General features: G+C 42.8%; 1 protein-coding gene across 1 annotated transcript; it reads left to right on the plus strand.

The window, feature by feature from the left end:
• Positions 1–263: 263 nt before the first annotated feature.
• Positions 264–12,796, plus strand: golga7bb (golgin A7 family, member Bb). The gene is made up of 5 exons (XM_070916229.1): positions 264–275; positions 6,024–6,149; positions 7,081–7,233; positions 11,289–11,390; positions 12,713–12,796. The coding sequence occupies exons 1-5, from the start codon at positions 264–266 to the stop codon at positions 12,794–12,796; spliced, it is 477 nt and encodes a 158-aa protein (XP_070772330.1).
• Positions 12,797–13,549: the final 753 nt, after the last annotated feature.

The raw sequence follows: 13,549 nt of genomic DNA on the forward strand, positions 1-13,549 counted from the left end.
TATCTGAGGACTGACCTTGAGGACTGAATCTGAGGGCAGATTATTCCCGGTTTATGAATTTATAGACCCCCCCCCCCCCCCCCCATACTCAGCATCCCGCGATAACACTCCCAGGCGCGCGCAGTCACGCACTCTCGCGTGCACGCGCATGCTCGTGCCACCAGCCTTTCCTGCCAAGTGGTGTAGTCGCGTTGTCCCACTCAGCACGAGCAAACGGTTGTCGATTTCAGCACGGGACAGATCCTGCACCCTCTTACTGCAATATGGCGACAGAGGTAAGAGACTCGGCTCTTTCGCTGCCTTCTTTTACTATTTTATGAAACAAAACGCGAAAAAATTAGTCTGCACCTCCGTTTGTTGTTTCTTTTCTTTAAGAAATGCAGGTTGAGAAATGCAGTCTTGAAAACTGAATGTCTTGCTTGTTGTACCTCCTCTTTCTGTGTCTTATCGTGGTTCGGCTTAATTCAACCAAACCAACCGACTGGACCTGTCTTATTATGAATTTGAAGTCGAGTTGCAGAGAGTCACGATATCTTCACGCAAGAAAATGTTCAGTCTCACTTACTTTAATCTCTGTTTCTGAGCTCTGTGGTTGCAGACAGATATCCTCAGATAGAGAACTGACTGTTGCTTTCCTTTTTCTTTTTAACATACATAGTTTTTTATGCATTGTCTAGTAAGAGACAGAGATCAGCATCGTTCAGGTAGAGCACATCCAGCAGGCTCAAAGCTGAGGAGACTGATGGTGATGGAGCAGTCAGCACCATGGACAGGGACAGCCTCACTCTGTCTCTCCCTCTCTCATCCTTTTAAATTAGCTTGACAAGACTCTGTCCTTTGCATTTTGAATGAGCCACATGTTGAAACAGCTTTCCACGCTTAGCTCTCTGCACCCTTCATGCCTGGAATAAATGTAGTTAATGTGATTGGCAACTAAGCAGAAGATGCAGTGAGTCCATGACAGAAATGGTGTTGTTCAGGCAGTGTCACATAGTACAACTAGTTACTCCAAACCGCATCAACAGCGCTTGCTGATGTATTTTTAGCCTCAGTAATGCCTGGTAGCACTCAGGCCAGCAGCACATCTTCCTCACCCCCCCCCCCCCCCCCCTTTGTGTCCTTGGTGATGTCACCATAATGCTGAAGACATAGCTGCCTTAGTTATCATAATAATGATCTCACAAGAGGAGACAGCTATTAGTCTGGTGCAAGTTCTGGACACCCTACAGCCTGCATGCAATATGTGCCTGCATGTAAGTTTATATGTGTGTGTGTGTGCGTGGGGGGGGTATACCTGAAAGCATCCAATTTATGAGTGAGCGAAGTTGTAATTCAAGCATAATGGTGCAGCAGGTGAAGGTGCAGTGGACAGTAAGCTGGGCAGGATTCATGATTATGTTTTTTTTTTTCTTTTTTCTGTGCCTGCAAGACATTGGCAGAGCAGCCCTGATTTGCTCTGGTGGTCTGCCAGTATCCCTGTCCAAGCCCCATCAATCACATGGCACACACACACACACACACACACATACACATGCATGCACACAAACACAACACGCACACAAACACATACTGTGTGTGGAAGCAGGACGGGTTTTATGTCCAAGGCCCATCAATTATCCATGGCATATTTAATGGGAACATGCTGCTGCAGTTTGTAACCATCAGTGATTGGAGTTTGAGATGAGCAGCAGAGTTTACCTCCAGTTGTCTGTGCTTTTATCTCTCTGCCTCTCTCTTCCCCCATCTCATTTTATATTCAAGCTCCTTCATTTATTGTATGCCAAGTCAGCAAATGACCACGTTAAATGACTGAGCAACAATCAGTTCATAATGCAGACTGTTTGTGCTGCATGAACGGTCTCTGGATCCATTAAGTCCATTACTGCCACATCCTCCTCTCAGTCTGTAGGCTAGCCCTGGCTCAAGTATTACACTATTGACGAATAATGTGTTGAAGCACAGTAATCATCTCAGAGGTTGGCAAAGGCTCAGCTCTTTACTGAAACAATGCTTCACCTTTATCCAAAATAAAAAGATTTCCTCTTCCAGCTTTGGTCCCACAGTCACTGATCTTGCACCTAGATGTCATGGAAATGTGACTGTTTTGTCAACACTGTCTAAACTTCAGTGATTTATGGCCTAACTTGGCAGTAAACATGAAAAATGCTGCTCCCAATGGCAGAAAACCAGTTATATTACGAGGATATGAAAAGAGAGAGCTGACAGTAAGAAAAAAGCTGAAAGAGCTGTGAGACGAGAATGAAACGTCTAACTCTGAGTGCATTTTTACTGTGCATGCTGTAATTGTGTGTGTGCCCTTTGCAACGTCTGCCCACTGGCAGCACTCACCCATGCTGTTGCTATGTGTTCTTTGAGTCGGAGTGACTAAACTAGGAAACATGTCATGGCAATGAGAGTCGCACAGACCCACAGATCCAAGCTGGAGGGAAATAAATGGGAGGGGGGCCATCAGAGTAGGAATAAAAGGAAATGACAAAGAAAATATGTTTAAAAGTGGTAATCTTTTTTTTTTCTTATTTTAGCAACATCCTTAGTCATGAGAGGTCAGTGATGTGTCATCTTCCACGTTTAGAATTGAGTTTGGTTCTTACCGCTCATATAATATGTAACGCATACTTTTTTGTGCTCCAGTGGAATTTCCTTCATGATAAAAACTTTTTAATTAATATGTATAGGTTGAATCCCTATTGTGTCATACTAATTGGTACTAAAAATGTGGATTTATTTATGTGCATCATTGCCCTACTGTTAGATTTATGTGTCTAGTGTCATTGTACTTTGCTGTTTAGTTTCTCTGATGCAATATGTTTTTATGACTGACCGGTGATCCTCCTTCTGTAACATTTTTCACTGTGTTTGTTTCACCTCTGTGTTTAATGTGCAAATAAATGTAACTAAAGTAAAAGTAATAGATTTGTGGGTGGAAGCAGAACTCAGACAGTGCAGCATGATGCAGGGCTTCTTAATAGAGTCCTGTGTGATCAGTATGACACTTTAACATTGCTGTCTGCTTGTGCACTATATTTAGACCTAGTAATGGGCTAGATTTGAACCCTGATCTCGCACGCTGGAAAGTAAACATCAGCGCTCTGCCAGCAGAAAACATTTATCTTAAAGGCTTAACTGGACACAGACAAGGCCACTCTGCCAGTAACATCAACACCACGTGGCTAAAGAAGTGTTTTATGTCCTCTAGTATCAAAGCAGAGTAGCTGCTGGAGAACTTAGGCAGTTGTAACTTATAAGGGGATACGAGCTTCAACAAGCCTATTCAGGGTGAGGTTGGAGAGAGGGGTTGCTGAAGAGTAATCGATTGATAATAAGCCAGAGAGAAGTACATATTTAATTGGCAGGAAGTACTACAAGGCAGCTCCCTGCTCATAAGCAAGAAACAACGAATGTGATGTTCAGCCCTGCGCAATATGTAAATGTAAGTGTGTCTGTCCCAGTGTGTGCATGGTGTGTATGTTGAGCTGTCTGAGATGAAAGTTCACAGCTGTGAAAGAAAATCATTGGTCATCAATCCAAAACAGTGGTCGCCGATTTGGAGCTTAAGTGTCCAAAGCCACTGTGTCAGAAATATATATATACCAATTTCTCACAATGTACCTGCTGCTACGACCCGCATCTACAAACCCAAGCAGAATATGACATGAAATGATGTGCCTTAACACACAGAGAGGTTAACAAAGTGAAACATACAGCCTCTCATTAGGCCAATCAGTGTTTGTTTCAAATACTGGAGCAATGTGTCACAATACATCAGCGCTCCAGTGTTGGTCAAAATTGGACGTCTGGTGTCAGATTTATCAGTTTTGACCTTTAACCACGACATCCCCATCAGGGCAATCAGTTTTAAACTCTGGAGCACAAGTTTCCAACTTGATTAAAATCAGAGGAGTGGTGGGCGAGACGTCCCCTGAGATCCTGTGTTTGGACAAATAAATGGACTCAATGTTTGATTGGCGGCCTCAGAGACATGTGACTTCTGCCTGCTTTGCTCAGCTGCGAGCTACATGTAGCACAGAGATGTAAGGCAGAGGTCAGTAGATCAAAAACAGGCCAAAACACACTGTGGTGTCCCACTGGCCTGAGTGCAGTTCACGTGACAGTACAAGGCAAGCAGGCGGGTTTCACTCAGATGCCTCTGGACTGGACTCCTCCCAGAACTCTTGTCAACCAAAACGTCTGCATCCTTTCTTCTTTCTTCCTCTCTTTCCGAGCTTGTCTTCTTCTCTTTCGGGTTTTTTTCCCTTCCTACTTTTCCTATTCCTTTCCTTACGTATTTCGCTATCTATCTTATTACTTTCCCTCTTTTCTTCCGTGGTTACTTCCATATTTCCTCGGGTCTTTCTTCCAATGATTTTAATCTTTTTTTCTTTCCATGCTGCTTCTCTTCTTTCATTACTTCTTTCTATCTCTCTGTCATCCTCTTCCTTTTCCATCCTTCATTCCCTTTTCCCTTCTTTCCTTTTTTAACAAATCTGAAAGCATGTAAATTCACAAAACTGGACATATGAGGCTTACATCTTACAGAAAAACTAACCTCTTTGAAAAAAAAGCTACGACTACGACTACTTACATAAAGGATCAGAGTATTTTTGCCGTCATTGTATCACATACTTGCTTGTATATATATGCACATATAGTCACATACACCCACACACATTGTCACAGTCACAAGCAAAGGGCTTGTATAATCTTAATGAACCTGACTCTCGGCCAACTGATTCTAACTTGGATAAATGATGCTCAATCGTGTGCTGATAATTGCTTCTATTAATAGAGTGACTTGTTGTTCATCATGATGGCCTGAAGATAGCGCGGGGAGGAGGGGGAGGAGGAGGAGGGGGGCAGGGTTAGAGAGACAGAGAAGGCAAAAAGAAGGATATTAAAAGCTCTTGCAGACAGAAAGATCTAGTGCTGTGAGATGATTTTGGCTTTTAGCTGACGAAAATAGCAGCTTGGATGCTATTCTTGGTTGTGAGTGATATACCCTATATAGAGAAGAAAGGCTGGCACTGTACTATGTCTGCTAACATGGAAATAACTCTCTCGGGTTCATGCATGCAGGTAACCTCATAAACAGAGACTCTGCTTGCTTTCAATAATAACAACACTGCAGTAGTTGTAGCCAACCCTTGTCTGTGATAGAATAACATTTAGTAAATATTGCATTTAAAAGGCAACAACTGCAGAAATGTTGAACACATTCTGTGAATACAATAAATACAAACGTCATGCCTCTCTCTGTGTTTCTCACTCTATTTTCTTACCCCCCCTTTTTATTCATCCCTCCTCCTCCCTCCACACCCCTACTGTATCTCTAATTACCATCCTCTTGAGGGGAGTAATTTAGATCAGCAGGGGGCAAGTTACACTGGCCCACTTGCATGCTGCTGTATGCTTCTCAGGGGGATGAGTGTTTGGGTGTAAAACACACCACTCAGCACCAAAGTGCTGTAAAGGGGAGTCTTTCAAAGTGTTCGTTATTACTGCAATTGGGCCTATTGATGCAGTAGGAATGCAGTGAGAGTGCTAACTAAGCCTGCACTGCTGTTGATGTAGTAACATAGTACCCTCCCCTCACTGTGTAGTCCCGTTGCACCTGTGTTGTCAGGCAAAACTACAACTCACTACTGGCAGGAAATATTGGATAACTTTGTGTAAATGTTGTGTGGACCTTGTTATTGAGAACTGCTGTGGACATTTGGATTTTAAACTACAATGTTTTGAGAATGAGATAAACTTCAAACTACAGTTTCACAGTACAGTGGAAGCCTTTTTACACCACCAACCTTTTTTGCATCCCACTTTTCTTTACATACTATACAGTAAATCACCACCTTCTGTTGTCAATTTCCAAAAAATTTGAGGGTTTTTGGTCGGGAAGGAATTTTCTGTAAAGAAAGTTTTAATTCTCTGTATCTGGTGTGGAGCCACAGTCACCTGTTCTAAAAAAAAAACATCAAACAACATGTTTCCCCCTGTTGTGTGCTTAGTTCCATAACCTTCAGGAGCTGAGGCACAATGCATCGCTGGTAACAAAGGTGTTCATACAGAGAGACTACAGCGAAGGAACCGTCTGCCGCTTCCAGACCAAGTTCCCCTCAGAACTTGACAACAGGGTGAGCACAAATACAAACACACACTCACATATACACATCCAGGCAAATGTAATATGTTGGCAAAATCCCAACTCACCTGAAACAACACCCACACACTCCAACACAGAAAGAGTGATGGCACAATATAGCTTAATAAGACCACAATGGTGCATCCTAAATGACAGAACACATGTGAATGTTGGAATCTGGCTTCTGTATTAACTGGCATTCAGTAATACATTAACACATTTACATTTCTAAACTGAGCATAGCAACAGTGTTAATCCTTAAAATCATAAAATGGATGTCTGAAATCCAAACATTAAGCATAATGAAAAAGTATGATGACCCCATCCACAGATGGATACAGACTTTTGCAGCATGACCTCTAATATCCTGCAGTTCTCACTCGGCAGACAAAAGCAGAATAAAAGTGTCACAACTATATTAAAACTCGTTTAGAAATCTTAATGCTTTTATTTTCACACTTTACACTTACTTTGGGCACCCGGAGAGAATGTGCTTTATTTGTGGTGCAAATTTGCTCTTTTTACCTTGCTGTATCAGCCTCTGTGAATGATGTTATATAGGGGTATTATTGTAGATTCAATTAGCATCTGAAGCAGACAGTCCACACACACAGAGCAAGACCATTAAAAATCTGCATCACTTCACTGTAAATGTTCTCTGTCAGATGCTCAAACCACCACCATTCCTGTCAGTAATTTCTCATCTTAGCCTCAAGTTTTTACATATTCTGCAAATGAGGTGTGTTTTTTAAACGGTTTTGACAAAGTAGGAGTATTTTGGGTTGAGCAGAATGCATCTGGTGCGTTTGGCAGGCTGTTTTATAGCTGAACAGCTTGCTCTCACACTTTTCACTTTAGCAGTCCTTATGTTGTGTGCATGCCTCCATATCTCTACCTGGATGTGTGCTTGTGTCTGTAAGTAGCTTGAGCGAACCTTGCTTGAGGAGACGGTGAAGACCCTGAACTCTTACTATGTGGAGGCTGAAAAAATTGGAGGTCAGTCGTACCTGGAAGGATGTCTGGCTTGTGCAACAGCTTATATCATCTTCCTCTGCATGGAGACGCGCTATGAGAAGGTAATAAACCGGTGCACACCTAAATGCTAGCACACACAATGGACATATACCACCTGTGGACCAGAAAGAGCATTTGTAAAAAAAAAAAAAACATGTCTCAATAATAAATCCATTCATCCTTTTTCTAATCCAGGTATCCTGTTGAGGGTTGCAGGGGAATATACAGTCTATCTTAGCTTATATGGGGTGAGAGTACACCCTGAACAGGTCGCCAGTCTTGCACACAACTAATACATATAGACAAACAAATATTGACACCCACAGGCCATTTACCAATTGTACTATTAAATATCATGCAAATATCCTGCATGTCTGTGACTGTGGGAGGAAACCGGAGCACCTGGAAGAAATATTTGAGGTGACAGTTAGAACCACTTACCTACTGTGCTGCCAAATACATATTAAAATGTTAAAGATATGAAGGTAATCAAATGGGTCTGGTTCCTAGTGTGCATACTAACGATGTTGTATTCATTTCCAGCTGGTTATTATAAACTCCACTGCTCATCCACAAGACTTATTTACTGCCATATTTGTCCATTTTTATGGAAGCCAGCTCTCTCTCACACACAAAATCATTCAGTTGTGTGCTCTAATGCACTATGGCTCTCTGAGGTCAGAACACACAGGGCAGCCGAGCCAAAAAAACAGGAGATACGATCTGATTCTCCCTTTCAAAATGTTCCCCTCAGCTGTCCATCCACTAGCTTATACAACCCGCTCTAAAGCCCACACCTGTGTGCCGGTGGGCAAGGCATGACACGCCAACTGTAACAGGACATTTACCTTCAGCGCAACCAAGATGTCCTTCTTGAGAAAGGGCAGGTGATTAAACCTCTGCACGGCTGTGTTGCCTCTTGCCGCTCCATGAGATGGAACAAGAACACACGCATACATAAGCACAATCACATACACAGACGCATACGCAGTGAGTTTGATTAATCCTCTTGTGACTGTGTGGGTACCTGCCAGTTTTTTAGATGAAACTAGAGTGGCGTGAAGTCCCAGCATGCCTCTCTGTTCTGATCTCTGTCACCCACAACATTCATCTCCGCAGTCTTGTTGCGTTTTGTAAACATTTCTTTATCAAAGCAGTACAGAGGTACTGGGAGCTTGACCAAGAAGCACAAAAGGACTTATTGCCGTGTTGAAGCCATGCAGAAATAGCCTGGTCTAAGGCTCCTTTCATCTCCCTGTCAGCTGGGTGCCGCTCCATTGAGACTCTGAGATGCTATCAGCCCCACAGGAGAGTTGTTTATTTACTTGTTTAACTTAATCATCTTGGCTGAATGACATTATGACTGACGATGATCAAATATACCCACCCAAGTTGATGCCATTTGTCCGCATATGTGTGTGCGTGTGTGCTGATAAAGAGGCCACACACCAGTGAGCATGGATCAGTGTGCAGATTCATTGGAGGACCCAGAGCCCTTGATGCTTATATCTCACCCTATCAAAGGACACTGATTGCTCCCAGCATGTCAGAACAGATACATGTGCGCACAAGCATTCATAAGCTTCCCTCACGCATAGCATGTGCCCTCCATCTCCTATTTTTCTTCTTCTATTATTCGCAAGAATGCGGCTGCACATATAGGACTCACTCAGACACATGTATACACACATAATACCCTTTATATTGCACTTGGTGACATAAACAACTTTCACTCTAGCAGAAGAATACACAATCGAGACATGCATGTGAAACAGACTTTGACACCTTTGCCTCTTAGGCGATACACACACACTCACAAAGCTTTTCCCAGAAGGGCTGTCACACACATGCCAGTACAACAGAGGCACAGCTTGTATACTTGACTGTCATATTGTTATGCTGAAGAGGATTGAGCAGCCCTGAGAGCTCGCTAGCAGTGAAAGGATTGGCCTTTTCCCTGCACCACAATAAACCTATTAGTCAGGCCTCTGCTCTGTGTGTCTCTGCTTCCTCTCGACGATATTTGATTCTCTTTGATGGAGTTTTTTAACAAAAGACAAAGTTTGTATTGTGTTAAGAAATTTGTGGATATACTGTCACTGTTCCAAGCCAAATACTGAATGCTTTCTGCTTAGGTATACTTGACATAGATCTGACTGATTTAAAGCAGCACGATAGACCAAACCACTGCCTTTTGATGGCTTCTTAAATGGCTTTTCACTGAGGAATTCCATGTCTTGTTTGCTCCCCAATTGTAACATTATCCAGGCATTTCATTGCAAAAGTCTCTTCTTCCTCTTCCAATGAGAGACAGAAAGAGGTATTCTTCTGTAGTTTAGTCTCCACTAGCAGGGGTCACTATATTAGCAGCTGTGCCTGCAGCTGTAACAGGCCTTTGACATCCCAGAGGAGCGCTGCTCAGTGTGTTGCTCAGTCTCTATTGTTTTAATCTCTCAAGGCTGAGTGCTGCGGTGACCTTTAGTAAACTTACAAAAGAGGATGTGAATCTGTCAAGTTGAATAAATCAGCTGAGGACTACACACAAAAGTTGTCACATCCTAGTACAGCATACTTAAAAGGTTATTAGTAGCTTGTAACTTGAATGCTGCTTTTGTAGTTTTAACATTGCACTCACAGTATCTAGTTTATTTATAACAAAGGCAACATTGCTAACAAGAAGTCTGACTGGGAAAGAAACAAGTGGTCAGACAATCATACAAGTTTTAAACTAACCTCTAGGTTAACCAGACTTTCAGGTACTAAACTGCTTGTCTGACCGCTCATGCCTTATTCCCGATCTTAGCAATTAACTTGGTGAGTAGAAACCAAAGCTAAAGCTACGAAAATAAGACCAACGTTGTAACATACAGAGTTTTCCTTTAATATACGGTACAATATACAATATCTAATGCTGAATTTTTTTTTGTTCTTCAAGTGATACAAATGTGTGTTGTTTTAACATGGATACGCAGATGCGATAAAGATTGCAACTCCTTTTTCTGGAGTGTTGACAGCTCTTAGTGTACATGAGGCCCAGTGGAGTGTGGTTTAGCTGATTGACATGGTTAGGCAGAGTTCAGGAGAGGCATGGCACATCAGCATTGTTGGTGTCCGCAGAAGCATAGCTGAGGCAGCATAAACTTCTCTAATGATGCCACTTTAGCTAATATCTGTCCATTTTGCATCACTGCCCATCAGTCAGCAGTCAATTGGTTGTTATCAGCAGCAACCTGGGACTACATCACAGTGCTTAGGTTTTCTTAAACACTCTATAAGTCTAGTCTCCAGGGCAAACTGTGTGTAGTTGTAATACGTAGGAGAATGTAAATAAGCTGGTTTGAATGTGTGTGCCAAGGCATGGTCTGAACTTAGTGCTCAGCTTCACTCCACTGCTGCTCCGGGGTTTTTGCACAGTTGATGCAATACTCACTTGCAAAACTTGAGAAATAAGTCCAGTGCCAGTGCAATCCAAATAAACTGTCCACCTCACATTTTAGAGTGTTTCCAAATTGCCCCGACAGTTAACCAAGGCATGACATTTAGCCTGAGAGAGCCATCTTTGGAATTAGGAACTAAAGCTTCCAAATGGAAAACTTCAAAAAGAGAAAAGCTCAGGCTCGTCAATTCTAGTAATTCAATTCATACAGCCTTGCTTGACATGAGTGGCTTGGAACTATGTATAAAAATAACTGCAGTACTTAGAGCATAATGGAATTACTTTGAGTTTAGATTATAATGTTCAGGAAAAATAAAGACGGGCAATGACTCGAGAGAGTCAGTATCATATGCCGTATGCTAACAGAAGGACTGCAAACTCATTTCTTCCATTTTTCGTTTTTTCCACCCAAGACAGCACAAGAGGAGGTTAAAGTTGCGGCAGCCCTGCCCATGTTTAGCCTCTTAGTACATGTAACACAGAGTGCACTCTGAAAAGTAATATGCAGGTGATGGATCCCCTGTTGGAATGTCTGTTCAGAGTATTTTCTGCTAGTCCACATGTTCTGCTTGTGTTTTTAGGTTTTCATCATGCCTCCAATGGTTCTAATCAAATCTGGATTATCTCCAAATGTACCTCTGTCCTTTTCTAACCTCTCTCCACCCCCCTGTTTTATTCCAGGTGCTGAGGAAGATATCGGGCTACATCCAGGAGCAAAATGAAAAGATCTATGCTCCTAGAGGTCTGCTGCTCACAGACCCCATAGAAAGAGGAATGAGGGTTGTATCCTTCGCTCATCTGCTGCTGTTCTCTCTATGTGTAAGAATTAGTTCGAGGATAAAGACCCAGAAAGGACAGTCAGACTAATATGACGTGGCAGCAGTTTACATGTTGGAGAAACCAGGCTTCATGAGAGGAAGGTCACCAGTTAGAATCACTGGAACTGCTAGAAACATCTGGGTTGGATAAATGAATAAGAAATACTTCCTCTTCCTCATAAATTACCATCAAGGTGTCCTTGAACGAGGCACTTAAACTCCATCTGCAGCAGAGGAGCTTTTCAATGCTAACTATCGTTCCCAGGGGTACATTTGAAGCAGGGCAGGGCTGAAAAAAGCATGAATGCTGTGTCATATGTCCTTTGAAAACAAAAGGTGGAGAAAAAAAGGGTAATGTGATGAATCAGCGGCCTTAGGTGTGTACGTACTTGTGATGTTGTGTTTTGTTTGCTCAAACCATCTTGCTCTGCTTTATCATTACAAAATAAGAATCTCTTCAAATATTTCTAATTCATCGTATGTTCTTTTATAGTTGAGTTGCTACGTTTTCAGACGTGGAAGAAGAGCGTCTCTGTTTGTCAGTCGGAGTGATCCCAGCACATCCTCATGTAGTTTAAAGGCAGAGGGAGAGAGAGAATGTGTCCAGTAGACCATCACACAGGCCTGGCCCAGACTCTGGCTCAAAGAATAGGCTTCACATCACTGGGCCAACCTATTACCAACACTTATTAGTCAATAGACTCCTAAACAATATGGTCTCTGTTTGTGAAGGCTAGTTAGAGACCCCATCCTCCCAGAGAACAGCATAGCATGTGTCTCACTTGTATTGCTTTTTTTCTTGCTTTCTTGATCACTAGGCCTGAACCTCCATAATATTTTAGTTGTAGACCAAGTTGAGTAAATGAATTATTGATTTGAAACTGGTCTTGTTGCCCATCATACTGGGACCCATAACGCTAGAGCCAATGGTCCATCTTGGGCCAACTAAATTGAGAACTATCTTGACCTTGTCATGAGCTGTTCCAGATGCTACAACCCTCTTCAAACATGTTGCAATTGTATTTGGAGCACCTTGGAGACGAGTCTGAGATGGGGAATAAGCAGAGTCCAGTGAGAAAGCAACAGGAAACTGGGGACTGACAAGGAGAAAATATTCACGCCAGTCACTGATCTCTACAAGTAGAAAAATCTCATGAGTACACCTCATCTGAGATGAGTTGTTTAGGTTGTGCACCCCCCACATCTGTCTTTTAGCCTCCAGCACTTTCTCAACCCTGTATTTTTAATACCCTCTCCATCATGATGATCCTTGACATCCTTCCTCAGCTAGAGATCAGCGTGTTTGAAGACCGGGGCTCGGGCAGCTCCAGTCCCAGCAGCAGCATGTCGTCGGCAGGCAGCGCACGGTGACTGGAGGGGCAGCGCCAGGCTTACGGGTACCACCACAGGGGCAGCGGGACACTTACCAACATCCGCATGCTGAAACATGAGAGCACCAGGTTCTAAGACAAGCGGAGAGAAAAAGGCAATGGAGGTGATCCACAGCTTTCACACTCTCCCTGCCACCCCAAGAACAGGAGCTGGCTTACACAAACACACTGGATACGCAACAGAATAAACACAAGTGCAATAGAACCCACACATAGGCAGTAGACACATGTACAAATCAACATCTGTGAGGGAATATCCTTTACTCTCCGACAGCTATTCGATCCAAAATAATCAGAATTTCTTTTGTTCCATTTTCTCTCATTCCATCACGTCTGTTTTCATGAGTCACACCATCTCTGTTGTATAGCTGATTCACCAGGCTTACCCTTGATTAGACTGGATGTCAATGCTTGATTGTTTTTAGGGGGGTCACTGTCACTATGTCCATCTGCTGACACATTGGCAATATAGTCTTAAGTCTGAGCAGCAGCTCTGAAATCTGGAAGGAGGAAAACTACCAGCCTCCTGGGAGACCCAGTGTTCTCCAGTCTCGCTGAATGATTGCATTCATGTCATTGGTTGGGGTCAAGCTGCTTTGAATGCTGGCAAATTGGGCCTGCTTGGTTCTGTGCTCTGTTCACATGCATTTGGCTTCAATATCAAGCAGCTAACAGAGAGCACCTTGGATTATTTATCCTTCTCATTCACAGCAGTGGATACTGGTGATCCACA

The sequence above is a fragment of the Enoplosus armatus genome, chromosome 12 (genome assembly GCF_043641665.1).
Source record: "Enoplosus armatus isolate fEnoArm2 chromosome 12, fEnoArm2.hap1, whole genome shotgun sequence".
NCBI classification, from domain to species: domain Eukaryota; kingdom Metazoa; phylum Chordata; class Actinopteri; order Centrarchiformes; family Enoplosidae; genus Enoplosus; species Enoplosus armatus.